At 42.6% G+C, this 16922-nt stretch overlaps 1 protein-coding gene across 1 annotated transcript in view; it reads right to left on the bottom strand.

Moving 5' to 3' along the window:
• LOC146714734 (Fc receptor-like protein 5) overlaps nucleotides 1-13322 on the bottom strand; it is an 85100-nt gene extending 71778 nt beyond the window's left edge. Inside the window, exons 1-2 of the mRNA XM_085440362.1 lie at nucleotides 13238-13322; nucleotides 7211-7486 (exon numbers count right to left, since the gene is read on the bottom strand). Of these exons, the coding sequence (XP_085296488.1) occupies nucleotides 7211-7486; nucleotides 13238-13322 (361 nt within the window). The remainder of the gene's footprint in view (nucleotides 1-7210; nucleotides 7487-13237) is intronic.
• Between the last annotated feature and the right edge of the window lie 3600 nt (nucleotides 13323-16922).

Below are 16922 nucleotides of genomic sequence, written 5' to 3'. Positions count from 1 at the left end.
TTAATCTCAGAAAGCCACTGTAAACACACTTCAGTAATTTGCTGTAATGTTTCTGCCATAATTCTGTGATATTGTCTGTTTCATAGATTCCTTCTACAGTGAGATATTTTGCAGCAGCAGGACTAAAACTAAAAACCTTTGAAGTATATTTTAAATGAACAATAACAGCAGATGTTATTTGTGACGTCTTCTTCTAGCGTCCATCTGTAGTCAGTGTTTCTCTTGTATTTGTCAGAGCCGTTAACCTGCCTGCTGACATCTTTGTTTCTTTATTAACTATATTTGACTTTTTTATCTGAACACCTGCCTGAGCACCAAACAAAGAGTCTTAACTGTGTAAATCCTGTCTGTGCACTAAGTAAAAATAATTAGTACAAAACATAACATGAGTTATATCAAATTAAAAGTATTCAAAGAGAAATCATTTAAAATCTCATATATATCTGTTGTTGTTTTTTGTTATCACATTAAATAGAATGTGATAAAATAAGGAATACTACAAGGAAACAAGGAAATTCACTTTGTTTTGATCACAGAGAGAAAAGAAAATGTACAGTTCACTCCTTCATTTGGGGGAGTTTTAATGTAAAGGGTGGGCCATTTATATGGATACACTGTAATAAAATGGGAATGGTTGGTAATATTAAAGTCCTGTTTGTGGCACATTAGTATATGTGAGGGGGCAAACTACGTTGAAACCAAGCACACCATTGTTTTTCTTGTGACATTACCAATAAGTTTGATGTGTCACATGGCTCTCTTCCTATTGAAAAACCAAAAGTTGTATCCAAGAATGCTGACTTCTAAATGGCCACCATGGTCATCACCCATCTTGAGGAGTTCGCCCCCTCACATATACTAATGTGCCACAAACAGGACTTTAATATCACCAACCATTCCCATTTTATTACGGTGTATCCATATAAATGGTCCACCCTGTACAATGACGTTAATGATCATCATGGAAATTGGATTTTAATGGTCTAAGTCTTGGTGAAACATAACATGATCTTGATGAAAGGACAGAGAGAAACAAACTGACCTGCAGACCAGACAAACTTTAGCTGACTGAGATGAGTGTTATACTCTGGGTCTCCTCTTCCAGCTCTGCACATATATCCTGTTGTCTGTCCATGAATGATGTAGGAGTCCTGTGCAGTCCCACTGCCATCAAGTAGAGGCTCATAACTGTAGGATTTCCCTGGTAGATCAGGAACAGCTTTATACCAGAAGAATCTCCATCCTGCAGATGGATGTTCAACCTCACAGTTCAGAGTTCCTGAGGTTCCAGGCCTCAGCCATGATGGAGACACAGTGAGGACAGGACGGGGTTCATCTGTTCAACAAAGATTTTCTCTCAGTGAACATGTAGCACAGTCTCTGAGCAGTGAGCTCAGTTTATACAAAGAGAAATATTTCATCACTCATCCAATTGATTTCTTCAGTCTCAGCTGACTGTAGGTTTCACCAACCTTATAAACAGTACATTTGCACAATGAACGAAACTAGCCCACTGAATAAACAATGGGCTGTGAGGTCAGTTCCTTGATCGTTAATATGCAAATTGTCATTTCATTAAATTGCATTTCATTTATTTATTTCACACTTGGTTCAACAGTTTCAACAGTTTTGTTCTTTCATACAAACAAACCATGCTTTCTCTCAGTATAGCACTGCAACCATGCATGAAAAGGAGCAGGAAGAAGAAAATATTCTTATTAAACCCTGCCCCCTATCTGCGATCCAACTTAAATTACAAGTGGGCACCATAAACCAAGGAACAAACTAACATTTATCTCCAGGTCCTAAAGCAGACCAAACAACAAATTTACAATCAGCATTATACCACTTCACATAATAACAAGGAGAAAAGATAAGTAAATAGAATAAAATGAGGCGAGAGAAAGCGGGAGAGAGGGGGAAAAAATCCTTCTTAAATTAACTCCAATTTCTTTCATATTCTTCATCAGCAACCACTAATCAAAGCCTATTGATCAAAGACCATTGATCCTGTCACGGATCAGGGTCATGTTGACCCAGCTTTCTGTTTTTCATGCTTTGGTGTTTTTCTAGATTATGATTTATGATTTGATTAATCAGTGATACTGTTTTGATTATGATTATTATTTAGTAGGCTTTGTCAGTGTCAAGTCTGTCTCTCTCTGTCTAGTCCGTGTCTTAGTAAAGTGTGTTTTGTTTCCTGTTTTACTTTGAAGGTTCTTGTTCCTGTCTGATGTCAGTGTTCCGGCTTTGCTCTCCCTATCTCATTAGGTCTTATTTCTCCCAGCTGTGTCCCCCTTCTGTCTCTAATTCCTTGATGACTCCCTCAGTGTATTTAAGCCCAGTGTGTCTTTGTGTCAGTGTCGCGTTGTTAATGTCTGGTCATCCTCTACTTGCTGTGTGTTCATGATTTCCAGTCCTCCTGCATCTCAGTTTAGAGTTTTGTTTGCTTTTGTGAGTTTTATTTTATGTTGAAGTTTTGTTCCAGCAATAAAGCTGCATTTTCAGTTTAAACCTCGTTTCCTAAGAGTCCCGCATTTTTGGGTCCACCACTCCTGCCTGCCTGCCACACAGCCAACCATGACAGAACGACGCGACTATTTCCTGGACCCAGCGGATTCATCCCGGGAGCATGACCTCTCCCGCATCCACCGCCTGATCGAGCGGGTTTCCCACACTAAGGACGCTAAGACTATGGCAGTTGGGATTAACCCAATCGAAGCGATCCTGGAGGGGAATCCTCATTTGCGCACACTAAAGGGATTCATGGGCTTCATGGACCAGCTGCATGAAGCCCAGGAGGTGCTACAAGCTCGGGAGCTTGCAGCCTTTGCCCGCGCCCAGTATTCTTCGCCGAAGCCGTCACAGCGGCAGCGGCCGCAACATAAGGAGCTCTCCGCGGAGTCGCCCGCCGCACAGCAGCAATTGCCACGGGGGAGAGGCGTTTCCACACCGCGGCCACAGAGCTCCACTTCTTGCCGCTCAGGGCTTAATTCACCTGCCTCCTGCTTGGCGGCGATGTGGTCGCAGGACGAGGACGTCTTTTCTCCATCGTCACCAGTTTCTCCTGTCGCCTCAGCCCCTGCCGCCAGGAGGAAGCGGCGCCACCGCCGTCATTCCTCACTACAACCGGAGCCCAATCACTCGTCAGAACAGCAGGCAATGGTGAGTGATGTTGACTGTAACCCTATTGCTTCACCTGTGAATAGTAATGGGAACTGTTTTCTTCTCACGGCTAAGAGTAGTGAGGTGAAGGCGGTTTGTTCCATGGACATTCACCCCGGCCCTGTAGAAAGAAAAGACTCCCTGACTAATTATGTTGATGCTTTTTCCGCTGAAGAATCAGAATGTATGGGCAAAACTCTGATTGTGCACCCTCTGTTGGAGCCAACTAAGAACTTTTCTGTCGATACAGAGTTAACCCCGGACAGTTTGAATTCAGTTTTGACATGTACTGCTGAATCTATGAATGACGCTGTGGGTTCGCAATCCAAGAATGGGGAGGGAGACTTAACGGGCTGTTTCTGCCCTGTTCTCTTAGAGCAGAGAAGCCTAAGCAGAACTGTTTCTTCTGAACTCGTTCAGCTAGTTAAACCGAGCCCTAGAGGCTCAGGGGAGCCTATACCACCCCCTGCATCACGCTCACTACAAACACCTCTTCAACCGTTAGCTCTTTCAGCAGCCCAGCTAGCTGTTCAGCTGCCCTCAGCTCAGTCAGCTGCCCAGTTATCTACTCCGTTACCTATAGCTCAATCATCTGCTCCTTCACTAATTTCGTTCTCACCACAACTGTCACTTCAGCCTTTCTCAACCCAGTCTCCTGCTGAGCAGCCATCTTTTCTCACTCGTGTTAAGCAGAAAAACATCCCCAACAGGACCGTTTTCGTTCCTCAAAATCTGGCCCGATTAGAGACATTTACTACCTCCAGGGCCTCCCCAGAGTCCGAGATTCAACCCGCAGTTAACTCTGGACCCCTGGAGGCTAAGGAGTCAGCCGAGGACTGCACCCAACTGTTGCCTCCTGAGCCTAACCTATGTGTTGCTCAGCCCCAGTCAGCATCAACGCTGCCAGAGGCCCGTGCGCCTGCTGGTCCTGCTCTGTCCCTGCCAGAGGCCCGTGCGCCTGCTGGTCCTGCTCTGTCCCTGCCAGAGGCCCGTGCGCCTGCTGGTCCTGCTCTGTCCCTGCTGGTTCTGTTCTGTCTCTGCCAGGGGTCTCCGCACCTGCTGGTTCTGTTCTGTCTCTGCCAGGGGCTCCGGTGCCCACTGAGACTGTTTTCGCTGGAGGGCCCGAGGAGCCCGTCCAGCCTCCTGCTTCGCCAGCTGGAGGGCCCGAGGAGCCCGTCCAGCAACCTTCCTCGTCAGCTGGGGGGCCCGAGGAGCCCGTCCAGCCACCAGCTGTTCAACCAGCAGCCTCATCCACGCCTGCAGCAGCAGCCGCATCCGCAGTTTCGTCCACGCCGCCACCTGCTGCAGCGCCTCCGTCTCCGGCTTCCACGCCGCCGCCAGCTGCAGCCTCCGAGTCTTCATCCTCGCCAGCTGCAGCCTCAGAGTCTTCATCCTCGCCTGGTCCAGCTTCAGCTTCACCCACGCCGTCGCCTGGTCCAGCTTCAGCTTCACCCACGCCGTCGCCTGGTCCAGCTTCAGCTTCACCCACGCCGTCGCCTGGTCCAGCTTCAGCGTCACCCACGCCGTCGCCCGGAACTGTTTGCCCGTCGCCGCCATTGCCGTCCGCACGGTCGGCCCCCTGAACTTTTTAGGGACTCATGATAGATTTGGTTTAGTTTGTCGGTTTTCCTGGACTTTTGCTCCTTGTCTTTTGGTTGTTTCCTTCTTAAATTAACTCCAATTTCTTTCATATTCTTCATCAGCAACCACTAATCAAAGCCTATTGATCAAAGACCATTGATCCTGTCACGGTTCAGGGTCATGTTGACCCAGCTTTCTGTTTTTCATGCTTTGGTGTTTTTCTAGATTATGATTTATGATTTGATTAATCAGTGATACTGTTTTGATTATGATTATTATTTAGTAGGCTTTGTCAGTGTCAAGTCTGTCTCTCTCTGTCTAGTCCGTGTCTTAGTAAAGTGTGTTTTGTTTCCTGTTTTACTTTGAAGGTTCTTGTTCCTGTCTGATGTCAGTGTTCCGGCTTTGCTCTCCCTGTCTCGTTAGGTCTTATTTCTCCCAGCTGTGTCCCCCTTCTGTCTCTAATTCCTTGATGACTCCCTCAGTGTATTTAAGCCCAGTGTGTCTTTGTGTCAGTGTCGCGTCGTTAACGTCTGGTCACCCTCAACTTGCTGTGTGTTCATGATTTCCAGTCCTCCTGCATCTCAATTTAGAGTTTTGTTTGCTTTTGTGAGTTTTATTTTATGTTGAAGTTTTGTTCCAGCAATAAAGCTGCATTTTCAGTTTAAACCTCGTTTCCTAAGAGTCCTGCATTTTGGGTCCACCACTCCTGCCTGCCTGCCACACAGCCAACCATGACAGATCCATTGCCATGAGTAGTAGTAATTCACAGAGTTGGGGAATGGCTGCAATCACAGCATTGTAAGATGGTGAAAGATGTACCCTTCGGCCCCCTCCTTGATTCAGAGATGGTCTTTTCCTTTTTACATAAGTGGCCTCCTTGAATCCCCGCTCAAACCAGCATTCCTCCCTGTCCAGGATGTGTACATCCTCATCATTGAAGGACTGTCCACTGGCCTGTGGGTGTAAATAGACTTTGGATGGATAGAGAGATACAGAATCCTGGCCTGACAAGTTCGCTCTTCTGTGTTGTGCCATCTGTTTTGCAAGAGGTTGTTTGGTTTACCTGATCTCTCAATCCTGGCAATACTCCTAGCACAGAACAGTGTACACTACATTACTCTGTTTGTGTTGGGGGAACCGGTCCTTGGGATGGACCAATTTTTGGCGCAGTGTGTTTTGGGGTTTAAGAGCCACAGAGACGCGGTGTTCAGAAAAAATGTGTCTCAACTGTTTCAATACTCATAACATATACAGGATCACTATCAGATTTTTCTTCAACAGCAGGCTATATTGAGATGAACAGAATCAGCCATTTGGGATTTACTTACCTGGATGATTGAACATGCATCAAGACTAGGGATGGGTATCGTTTAGGTTTTATCCGATACCGGTGCCAAACCGGTACTTTTGAAACGGTGCCGGTGCTTAAACGGTGCTCAAACTGGTGCTTAAAGAATGGAGAACACAAAATTGGTCCAAAAAACCTCTCATGTTCAGCAGTTTTTTTGTGAAAAGATAACAATGTTAGCCTTTTCTGCAGCTATGGGGCATATATGGTAACACTCTTGGCTGGAAGCAGTGCTTAAACAATGGAAAAAAACACAAACTTTGTCCAAAAACCTCTCATGTTTAACTGTTCCCCACGTTTTCTTTGGTCATTTTAGCCTTTTTGGCCAGGGTGAAGGGAGTATCTGCCATCAAACAAGAAGACAGCCGCATGTAGCTATGATCATGTTTGCTAGTTCACCTTACGTGCATTAATGTAATAACGTGGTTAGCCTACTCAACGTAAATTACACACGAACAACATTAAGCTATTCACGCAGAGAAGAACGGCTGCTGCTGCCGTCATCATTTCTGCTACACTGGCAGGGCTAGGGGCCAGGACTCTCCTCTTCGGGTTCTTGGGGGATGTTGCTAACTCCGGGTCAGATAACAGGCACCACACCCGCAGTAGATGTGCTCGGTGTGAGGTCACGCAGCAAGCTATCAAATACGGCGCATTTCTCAGCTTTAAAAAAAAAAAAAAAAACGCTATGCGTCACCAGGTGTTTCATCGGATTTGAGGTGTTACCTCCTTTGACAGTATCACAGTATCAGCTTAAAGCACTTGTTGCAGGCTGCTGAGTTTGCATATTTTGCTGTGAAGTACAGCCAGACTTTTGACCGCTTCGCCTTGGGCATTTTTAATCTGTAGCTCTACTCTAAAAGAACGTACGTACCTGGGCCCGCCTACTATCCTCAGAAACGTAAAATGATTGGCTAGAATCCAAAAAAACGAGAAAAAAAGCACCAAAATAAAGCACCGAAATGTGCGCTGCTTTTCGGTCTGGTTACTACCGTTTATGTCAGAACCGGTGCCATCATGGCACCGGATACCGGTACCCATCCCTAATCAAGACAGTCTATATGTATAGAAACACATTTTACAAACAGTTCAAACAACAAAGGAAATATGACTTACTGTCAGAAACTGTCAGTGTGACTGAATCACTCCACTCTGTTGTTTTATTCTGTGTACTTTTCATTCTGCCCTTACAGCGATAGTTTCCACTGTTATATGATGAAGCAGAAATAATCCTGTATTCACTTTGATTTGGAGGTTTTATGGTGCTGTTTGTTTCCCACTCAAAATCCCACTCAATGTCTCCTCCATGGATCTCACATCTGACAGTGCTTGTCTCTCCGCTGTATAGCTCAGTCCAGTTTGGATACAGAGTCACAACAGGCCTGTTTGACACTGTTAATGTTCAAGAAAATACAATAAAAACATGAGTGACAAAAGGTTCAATTACCATCAGATATAGTGCTTTGTGGGAAGTTACATTTAAACTTAACAGTTCTGTCAATCCTGACTGACTCACTGTACATAAAATACTCTGACATAGCCTACTCTTTTCATCAGCATGATTTTTTTAAAATATTTACTTTTGTGTATTTACAATTAATTACATACATGCACAGTTCAATTAATTTATTGGAAGCATGGCTTAATTTAAGAAAGTAACCCAGGTTAAAATTATCTGATTATATTTTGCATATTTGGGAATTATTCATAAATGAGTGTAAGCAGTTATAATTTAATTACAATTTTTATTTTGTTTTTGGTGTATTTTACCTTTAATTTATGTCATTAATTTATCAATGACAGCCAATCAGTTTGACCACAGTGAGAAGGAAAATCCTGAGTGAGGGGAAGAGATTAAGCAACAGAGCAAGTTGTGAACAAATTTGTTTCCTCTGTGACTCATCCCCCGCGTTCCTCTGTGACTCCTTTGGAATTCTACTCTCCGTCACCTCGCATTTTCAGGTTTTCAAGTTTCTAGTTTCAGGTTCGTGTTATATTATGCTTATCCCCTCTCTAATTTTGGTAATTCTAGGACTCCCCCCCCCCCCCCCCCCCCCAAAAAAAAACAAACAAAAAAAAAACAACAACATGAAATTAGATAAGTGGCTCTAATGTAAATGTACTGTTAATGTTGGTGGCTTTAGTTACACAATGGACCTGGAGCCAGCACAACACTCTCCCCCACCTGCATGCAGAGTGGACTCCTGCAAGGATGGAACAAACTCCCTGTCAGTTGAAGAGCCCCCTAGTTAGGCCAATGCGCCAGAGGACCCCTGCGCCAGGGCTGAGCCCCCGTGCACCCACCTGCCCACAACCTCAGTGACACACCAACAAGGACCTAAGCCCCCAAGGCCCAGCCAGAGCCCTAGCACGGAGGCAAGCACCCCTGAACCCCAAGCCCCCACGCCTGCCCCGGATCCACTCAGGGGCAGCCAGACTACCAGGCCAGTAACCTACGTCCGCCAGCACAGACCCTCCCCCAGCCCTGCTGCACGCAGCCACAAGGAGAACACCCTCTAAGAGCAACCAGAGCCACTAACCAGGTTATGACCACAACCCCTGGGTTAAGCCCTCCAGGGATAACGTCCCTAGGGATTCTCCAGACGCCCTAAGCCTGTCCCTACCTCCACATCAACCACAATGGCGAAGGTGGGACCAAACCACGACCCCCCACCCCCGCTAGGTGATGGAGCCGATCAAAGGAGCCCAGAGGGATTGATCTAATGTGGTGGCAAAGGCTGTCTCGAGACTAATGTGATCTATTAGATGGTTTCTATATTGGCTAGAATTAAGATTATTTTTATTTTTTCCAGTTCATGAGGACCGTTTTCTTGGCGATGCATAGGGCAGTAAAAACCATGTGGACTGTATTAGTTTCTGTAGTGACATCATCCAATTTTCGCATCACTAATTGTATTGTTGTAACAAAGTCAGCAGTGCACGGGCTGGAATTCTTACTCAGAAATTTCGACACCACTTTACATTTAAAGAACAAAGGGATGGGCAAAATCTGACGTGCAATGCAAACTCTGTTTACCAGCAACCAAGCTGCTCTCTTGTGAGAACTTGCTCTGGAGGAAGTAATTACTGAAGTTAACTCAGAAAGATCAATTGGAAAAAAAGACTAAATAAGTATCAATGGTACTGAAAGTAGCTGTACACAATTTTACATCTGTGAGATGATTATGAGTTTTTTCTCTAATGTTTAAAATTTTATTTTTGAAGAAATTCACTAAGTCATTGCTAGTTAACATTAAAAGAATGGTTGACTCAACAGAGCTCTGACTTTTTGTCAGCTTGCCTAATGTCAGGGTGCTGTGTCTTGTGACCCAGCATTTTCAGTTTTTAGTGGTTTTATGTGACTTTTGTACAGTTTAGCCTTGAGTTTAGTTATTTCTGCATTTTGAGTTTTTCATGTCTTTGCAGTTTACATTTTGTTGTCTATTAGGTTCCCTTTGTGTCCTTCTCCTTGTGTCCCTACCTCTCCAGGTCCTAGTCTTGTCATTATATTTCATCTCCATTTTGGGGGGATGGAGTTTTGGGGTGATAATGAGAGGAGAGAAGCTGCAGAGAGGCATATAAGACTGTAGTTCTGCTTCCTGATCCCAACTCTGGAGAGTCACATTTTTTTTTGGGGGGGGGGGGGGGTTAATAAATTTGGCCAGATTTCTAGAAATGAGAGCTGTTCAATCCAAAATGGACAACACTAAGACACACTGGAGCAATTTAAGGAGAACATGTGGCTAAATATGTCGCCCCTGGTCCAATTGTGAGGGGACCAGAGAAAACTACATTTTCAAAACAGACTCATTAATTTTGCTTTAACACATTTGGGTCCAGTTAATATTTCTTCACCGTGAGCCTTCAAACCTCAAACCGCTTTCAGCCTAAACAGTAACACATGTAAGCCGATACTGTTCATGTATTAATCACCAGAGGATGTTGCATAAAAAGAGATGACAACTGCAGGTGTCTGTAAGTTGTGGTCACGGTACTTCGGCAGATTGAAAAATAAGGACTGTGCATTTAAAACTTACATTCAAGTCCTCATGTTTTTAATCAGATATTGGGTCTGTACATGTGACATTATGTTTTTTTTTATATTGTGAAAAATGCTGCAGAAAAAAACCTAGGTAGACTAACTGTGTTATAAGTGCCATGAAAAACCCTCTGCAGGTTATTGCAGGATGAACAGGTTAGTTTGCTACACTGTGACGGGTTTAAAGTAAAGAACAGTGTGCACCACAGCCACTGGTGCACAGTGGCTGTGGTTTTATGGATAGTTAGGTTACATCAAATGCAGCAGAGATTACTATGAATTTTAGCTGATGATTTAACTCAGAGAAATCATCGGCTTAGACTCATTGACTGAAATCCACCTTCAATCCTACTTTTATCACAACTACTTAATACTTTTCTCACTACCCTTCACAAAGTAGGGACTTATATTGGTGGTATTGTTTGTCTGGTGTCATAATCTGCCAAGATGACCAGTAGAAACACTCTAACTTTACAATACCCCTGTTTATACTATTGCACTGTAAACCCAAATAAGTTCAGTGAACTCAAAATTTATGAGGAAACTGATTACATAATAATTTTTAAGTTAACTTACTTAAAAACTATAAGTTCACTGTAACTTAAAAAATATGACCTGAATAAAATCAAAGAATTTAACTACCTCCAACCTATAACTTAGTATTTAAGTAACTTACAAAGTTTAATGTCACTAAACTTGCATATTTTATTTTATTTGAACTTTATGTCATTACTTTACCAACTTAAATATTATATAAACTCTAAATGGACCTATTAAACCGCAAGCTAAGTCTAACCCTTAAAAGACAGGGTCTTTCTGTAAAGAAAATTGCAATTGCACGTTTATTTATAACCACCTGCACAAAACTTTACATGCTTATGCATAGGGATGGGTATTGATAAGCCTTTAACGATTCCGATTCCATTTTCGATTCTGTTTAACGATTCGATTCCTTATCGATTCTCTTATCGATTCTTTTTTTTAAAAAAGGAGAACACTAAAGTCGATTAGCTTAGAACTGTGTTTTATATCTTCTCTTTGAACAAGATAGAAATTTAGGAGTAACATGGCCTTACAAACCCAACAGTGAGATCTTAAGAGATCCACAGCCTACGGCTCTTCAATGGGGTGTCACAGGGTCCCCAGGAAAAAAAATGTATATGTAAAATAATAAAATAAATATTCTCCTGTAGCAATAACAAAGTTTAACATAAATTATTCTGTAGCAATTACACAAGAATATCCAGTAATGTCCCTGCCTACAATTAAACACATTCACTTACCAAAGTGAAATCGGGGGCATCTGCTGTGGCAAATGGGTGCAAGCCTTTGACCACAAACTTAGACACTGCTTGGTGACATTCGTCTATCCTGGCCTGAAAGGAGACGCTACCGGTAGACTGCAGCGAGAACTGCCAGCATCTGAGCCAGACTCTGTCTCTCTCATCATGGTTATCTAAATGCAACGCACAGTAATAGCAAGTTTTGTAATAAGGTAAATCGCGCTAACATAATGTGCAATGCTAATTGATTAGTTACCTGCAGTATTAACGGGAGAGGACGTGGAAACGCTACCGCTGCTGTTGGGTTGAGCTTCGCTAGTCCAGAGCGGATCAAAAACACGACATTCGTTGAACGCAATCGCGTGTTTTTTGAGCAAATGCTTTTGCATGTTCGTAGTGTTTCCTCCCTTTGATGAAATCTCTGCTTTGCAAGTATTGCACGTTGCCCTGTTGTCATCCTTTCTCATAAAGTGTAACCAAACTTTTGAGCGTTTGTGCCGCTCAGGCGCCGTGTTTCCTACTGGGTAAAAGACGCTACTCAACGTGATGACGTCATTCGGGGTGACTGGAATCGATAAGGGAATCGTTTATAAAAGTGGCAAACGATTCCAAGGAATTGAAACAGTGGGAACCGGTTCTCAACAAGAACCGGTTTTCGATACCCATCCCTACTTATGCATTTGAACATGTTTTTAGTGCTTATTGTACAACTTGTACAGTGAAAATTTTAAACAATATAGTGCGTCAGCCTTTTCTTTGGCTTTCTCTTTTGAAAATAATTTTGGAAACAACATTAAAAAATGTATCAGCCTGATGCTGTTATAAAACTAAGAAAAGGCATTTTTATAAAACATTTAAGTTCATCCATCTCCATCTTCATCCGCTTTATCCGAGGCCGGGTAAATGTGTTTATGAAATTTTTTAAGTTTTTATTGGTAATGTCACCCTACATGTTTACAGCTTTTTAAACTTGTGCCTATAACGTGTTTACAACATATGGTTTGATAAGGAAAAAAGTGGACATAAAACAGTGATTTTTAAATATTTTACCAGCTACACAGTATGAACAATAAATCAACCATCGGCCAAATACCGTTTTTAGTATTAAGCAAACTACAACAATAGATTTTTCTCTAAACCAGGGCCTAATTCAGAATGAAAAACAGCTTTTGCAAAACATCACATTAAAATAGTGCGAACAATTTTTTTTTGTGTGTATTTTTTATGCATTCAAGCCAAATGTGCTCAACGTAGGTAAATGTTTACTTGGCCTGGGAGGGATTCATATATAATTTTGCCGACCTGTATTTTGTCTTCTTCAGTGTACAACAATATTAAAATACAATAACACAAATTTACATCGGAGCTTGGCGATAATTGACTTTAATGCTCCAATCCCACTTCAAGCTGTTCGGACGAAAAGAAAAACCGCAAATCACGTTACCACGAGACAGCTAGCTTAGCCCATATTTACACAGCGGTGGTTATTAGGTTAATAAGTAAAACATATTTTGACAAAACGTAACCATTACCATATCACAAAGCTTATGGTGAAAATAAGTAGACCACTGGCAATAATAATTCCCAACAACTGGTATGTGGCTGCCACTGGCATTTTAGTCTCAATTTAGGCTTGCATTAAAATAGTGAGCAGTTAGCTCCAAAATGTGCGCCGACTTGTCGACAAAAAACTTCAGTTTTTCAACCAAAATAACTCAACACGGACGCAACATTCCTCTGGTAACAATCGACAGCAGCTCAAAGAATAAAACAAACAAAAAACATTGACTTTCATTTTACTTACATATGTTCTGGCTTTACTTTTCTTCACTTCGCTTCCCTTCAGACCTCCACCATCTTGAAAACTTTTCAGAGTATGTAGTTCAGGTTCACGAACGTACGCCATGACGTCATCAAGTCTCTTAACTCAATAACTTTGAAACGAAGGTTTTATTTTACTCATAACTTTCTATTTTAATGAAGATAACTTAAGTACAAGTTGAATCTGCTTACAAGTTTTAAGGTGTTTTGACTTGGTTGCTACTTTTGATTTCTATGATTAGAAAACTTTTGAGCTCATTGTACTTTAGGGTTTACAGTGTGTTCTAATGCCACTTTGGCATGTTCATTAGTCTGCTACGTACACATATATGTATATACTGTTTTACTTTATACAAACACATTCATTTATTATTATTACCTCTCCCACAGTTTGATTCCTGCCATGTATGAGTGGAGGACAACAATACCTCTGCCTGACTTTTTTTTGTGTTTTTCTTCTGTGTTTTTGTATAGTAAGATACATCCTAGTTCCTCAATTTTTAGAGCAGAATAATGACAAGTAGGGCTGCACGATTTTGCATAAAATGAGAATCACGATTTTTTGGCTTAGAATTGAGATCACGATTCTCTCACGATTTTCTTTTCCAATATAAATATTTATTGCACTTATTAACTGCACATCAACTTCGTAACAGTTGAAACTGAACATAAAAACAATAAATAAACATAAAAACAACAAATGTCTCACGTTTTGTGGTTGCCGCAAAATGTTGTACTGCTTGAAATTCCGTCTCTACCGTTGCTCGACACTGCGTGTATAGAGCAGGTAGTGCAACAATAGAAAAATAGTTGCGGGACGGCACTGTGTAGCGTTTGTCTAGGGTGTTGATCATTTTCCTAAATCCCTCATTTTGCACAGTGTTGATGGGAGCCATATCTTTGGTCAGGTGATAAGTAATAGCCTCCGTAATTTCTTTGTGCCTGCAGGAGTTTTAGCACCACACAGCACAGCTTCTGTATCACGTGGTATAAGGCTCCGCCCTTGTCATTTGTTGAGCAGGAAGAGTGAGCACTTGTTTTCATGCAGATTACGTCCCGGATCAAAATGCGGTACAATCGTCGTCGTCTTTTTTCTTTTTTTTTTTTAACTCGTCATTTGGAAATGAGATCGCACATAAGTATGAATCGAGATCGCAATTTTCTAACGATTAATCGTGCAGCCTAAATGACAAGGTATATTTTCATAGTGAGACCTTAGCCGCCGCAGGGAAGCCATTTGATAGAGTTGTGATGGCGAAGTCTTCGCAGGGGAATGTTTACACCCTGCTGTACAATGGACACTTGCAAGTTTTGTTTTCAGGGGTTTCCAGGTCCAGTTTATGTCATTCGATGTGTACGTATGTATTGTCCTGTATTTTTTATTTTTTTGGTGTGTCTTTTTTTCTTTCGTTCCTGTTCACAGTCTATTACCTCAAGTACAGACACCAGTCTTCCCTCCGCCACTGTCAACTTGTCAAATCAAAGACCTGTTTGAATACAGTAAGGTATGTTGAACACAATCAATGTTCTTAGAATTGTCGCCTGGAATGTGAGGGGTGTGGGGAATGCAACCAAAATTAACAAAGTTATGGCACATTTACAGCAGCTAAAAGGAGATGTGTTCTTTCTTCAAGAGATTCATCTCTGCAACAAAGAAGTGAGACGACTCAAGAGAAACTGGATCGGCAATAGATATCATTCCAAATTTAACAAGGCTAGAGGGACAGCCATACTTATTCGTAATAATATTCTTTGTGAGCAACATAAAGTTATTGCTGATCCAGATGGCCGTTTCACATTTGTGTCAGGAAACTTGCAGGGCTCACTTGTAATACTGGCTAGCGTGTACGGGCCGAATTGGGACGAGTGCTCTTTTATAGCTAAACTTTTCTCTTCACTCCCAAATTTGGAAAACTATCATCTTATTATTGGAGGTGACTTTAACTTGGTTCAGGACACTCTGCTGGATAGATAATCAGCTAAGGCCTGTTCCTTGAGTAAATCTGCTAAAATCCTAGAATTTTTCAAAACTCAGCTGGGGATTGTGGATCCATGGCGACATGCGAATCCTACTACTAAGGCATTTTCCTTTTTTCTCATCCCCACCATACATATACATGTATTAGCGACCCCATCTTGATCCATTAAACATAGGAGATTTAACTCTGGCCTGTTGATAAGGGTTGACTATACAAAATTTTTGAGATCACAGTTCTCACTTTTCCTTAAATTGAATAATTCCACTGAAGTGTCGAGAGGTGTACTATGGGAAATGTTGAAAGCCTCCATGAGAGGCCAGCTTATGGGCTTTGTTTTAAATTTAAAGAGGAAAGAACTATCTTACAGGGCCAGTTGATTGAATAAGATCAAAGATCTATATGGCAGATATGCATCAAACCCAGATCCTAACCTCTAACCGGAATGTGTGAAACTTCAACCCAGTCTCAATTTAACCAGCACCGCAACAGCTATGGTTCAATTAATTAAGACAAAGCAACGCTTTTTTGAATCCGGTGATAAGGCAGGGAAACTTCTGGCCTATCAAGCCTGTGCCGAAGCAACTTCCAAACTGATTCCAAAGTTTAAGGCTGGCGACATAATATCGGACCCAGAGGGAATTAATTAAGCATTTGTTTGTTTCTATTCTAATCTGTACACTTCAAGCTCTCCTCCTCTATCAGATGAAACTCTCCAAAATATACACTCAACAAAAATATAAACGCAACACCTTTGTTACTGCTCCCATTCCCCATGGGATGGACGTAGAGACCTAAAATTCATTCCAGATACACAATATAACCATCCCTCCCAAACAGTGGTCACAAATCAGTCCAAATGTGTGGTAGTGGGCACATCTGCTATATTGGGATAATCCATCCCACCTCACAGGTGTGCCACATCAGGATGCTGATCTGACATCATGAGTAGTGCACAGGTGTACCTCAGACTGCCCATAACAAAAGGCCACCCTGGAATGTGCAGTTTTTTGCGCTATTGGGGGTCTGGGGACCCAGAACCGGTCAGTATCTGGTGTGACCACCATTTGCCTCATGCAGTGCAACATATCGTCGCATGGAGTCTATCAGATTGTCAATTGTGGCCTGTGGAATGTTGGTCCACTCCACTTCAATGGCTGTGCGAGGTTGTTGGATATTCGTGGGAACTGGTACACGCTGTCGTATACGCCGGTCAAGCACATCCCGAACATGCTCAATGGGTGACATGTCCGGTGAGTATGCTGGCCATGCAAGAACTGGGACATTCTCAGCTGCCATCTGCCCTGAACAATGTGAACCATGATTCATCCGTGAAGCGCACACCTCTCCAACGTGCCAGACGCCATCGAATGTGAGCATTTGCCCACACAAGTCTGTTACGGCGACGAGCTGGAGTCAGGTCAAGACCCCGATGAGGACGACAGGCATGCAGTTGAGCGTCCCTGAGACGGTTTCTGACAGTTTGTGCAGAAATTGTTTGGTTGTGCAAACCAATTGTTCCAGCAGCTGTCTGGGTGGCTGGTCTCAGACGATCTTGGAGGTGAACCTGCTGGATGTGGAGGTCCTCGGCTGGTGTGGTTACACGAGGTCTGCGGTTGTGAGGCCGGTTGGATGTGCTGCCATATTCTCTGAAACGCCTGTGGAGACGGCTTATGGTTGAGAAATGAACATTCAATGCACGGGCGACA

The sequence above is a fragment of the Copadichromis virginalis genome, linkage group LG3 (assembly GCF_057382275.1).
Source record: "Copadichromis virginalis isolate Kocher_CV1m ecotype Utaka linkage group LG3, C_Virginalis_male_GT1.1, whole genome shotgun sequence".
Classification (NCBI taxonomy): domain Eukaryota; kingdom Metazoa; phylum Chordata; class Actinopteri; order Cichliformes; family Cichlidae; genus Copadichromis; species Copadichromis virginalis.
This window is presented reverse-complemented; position numbering and strand designations above follow the sequence as displayed.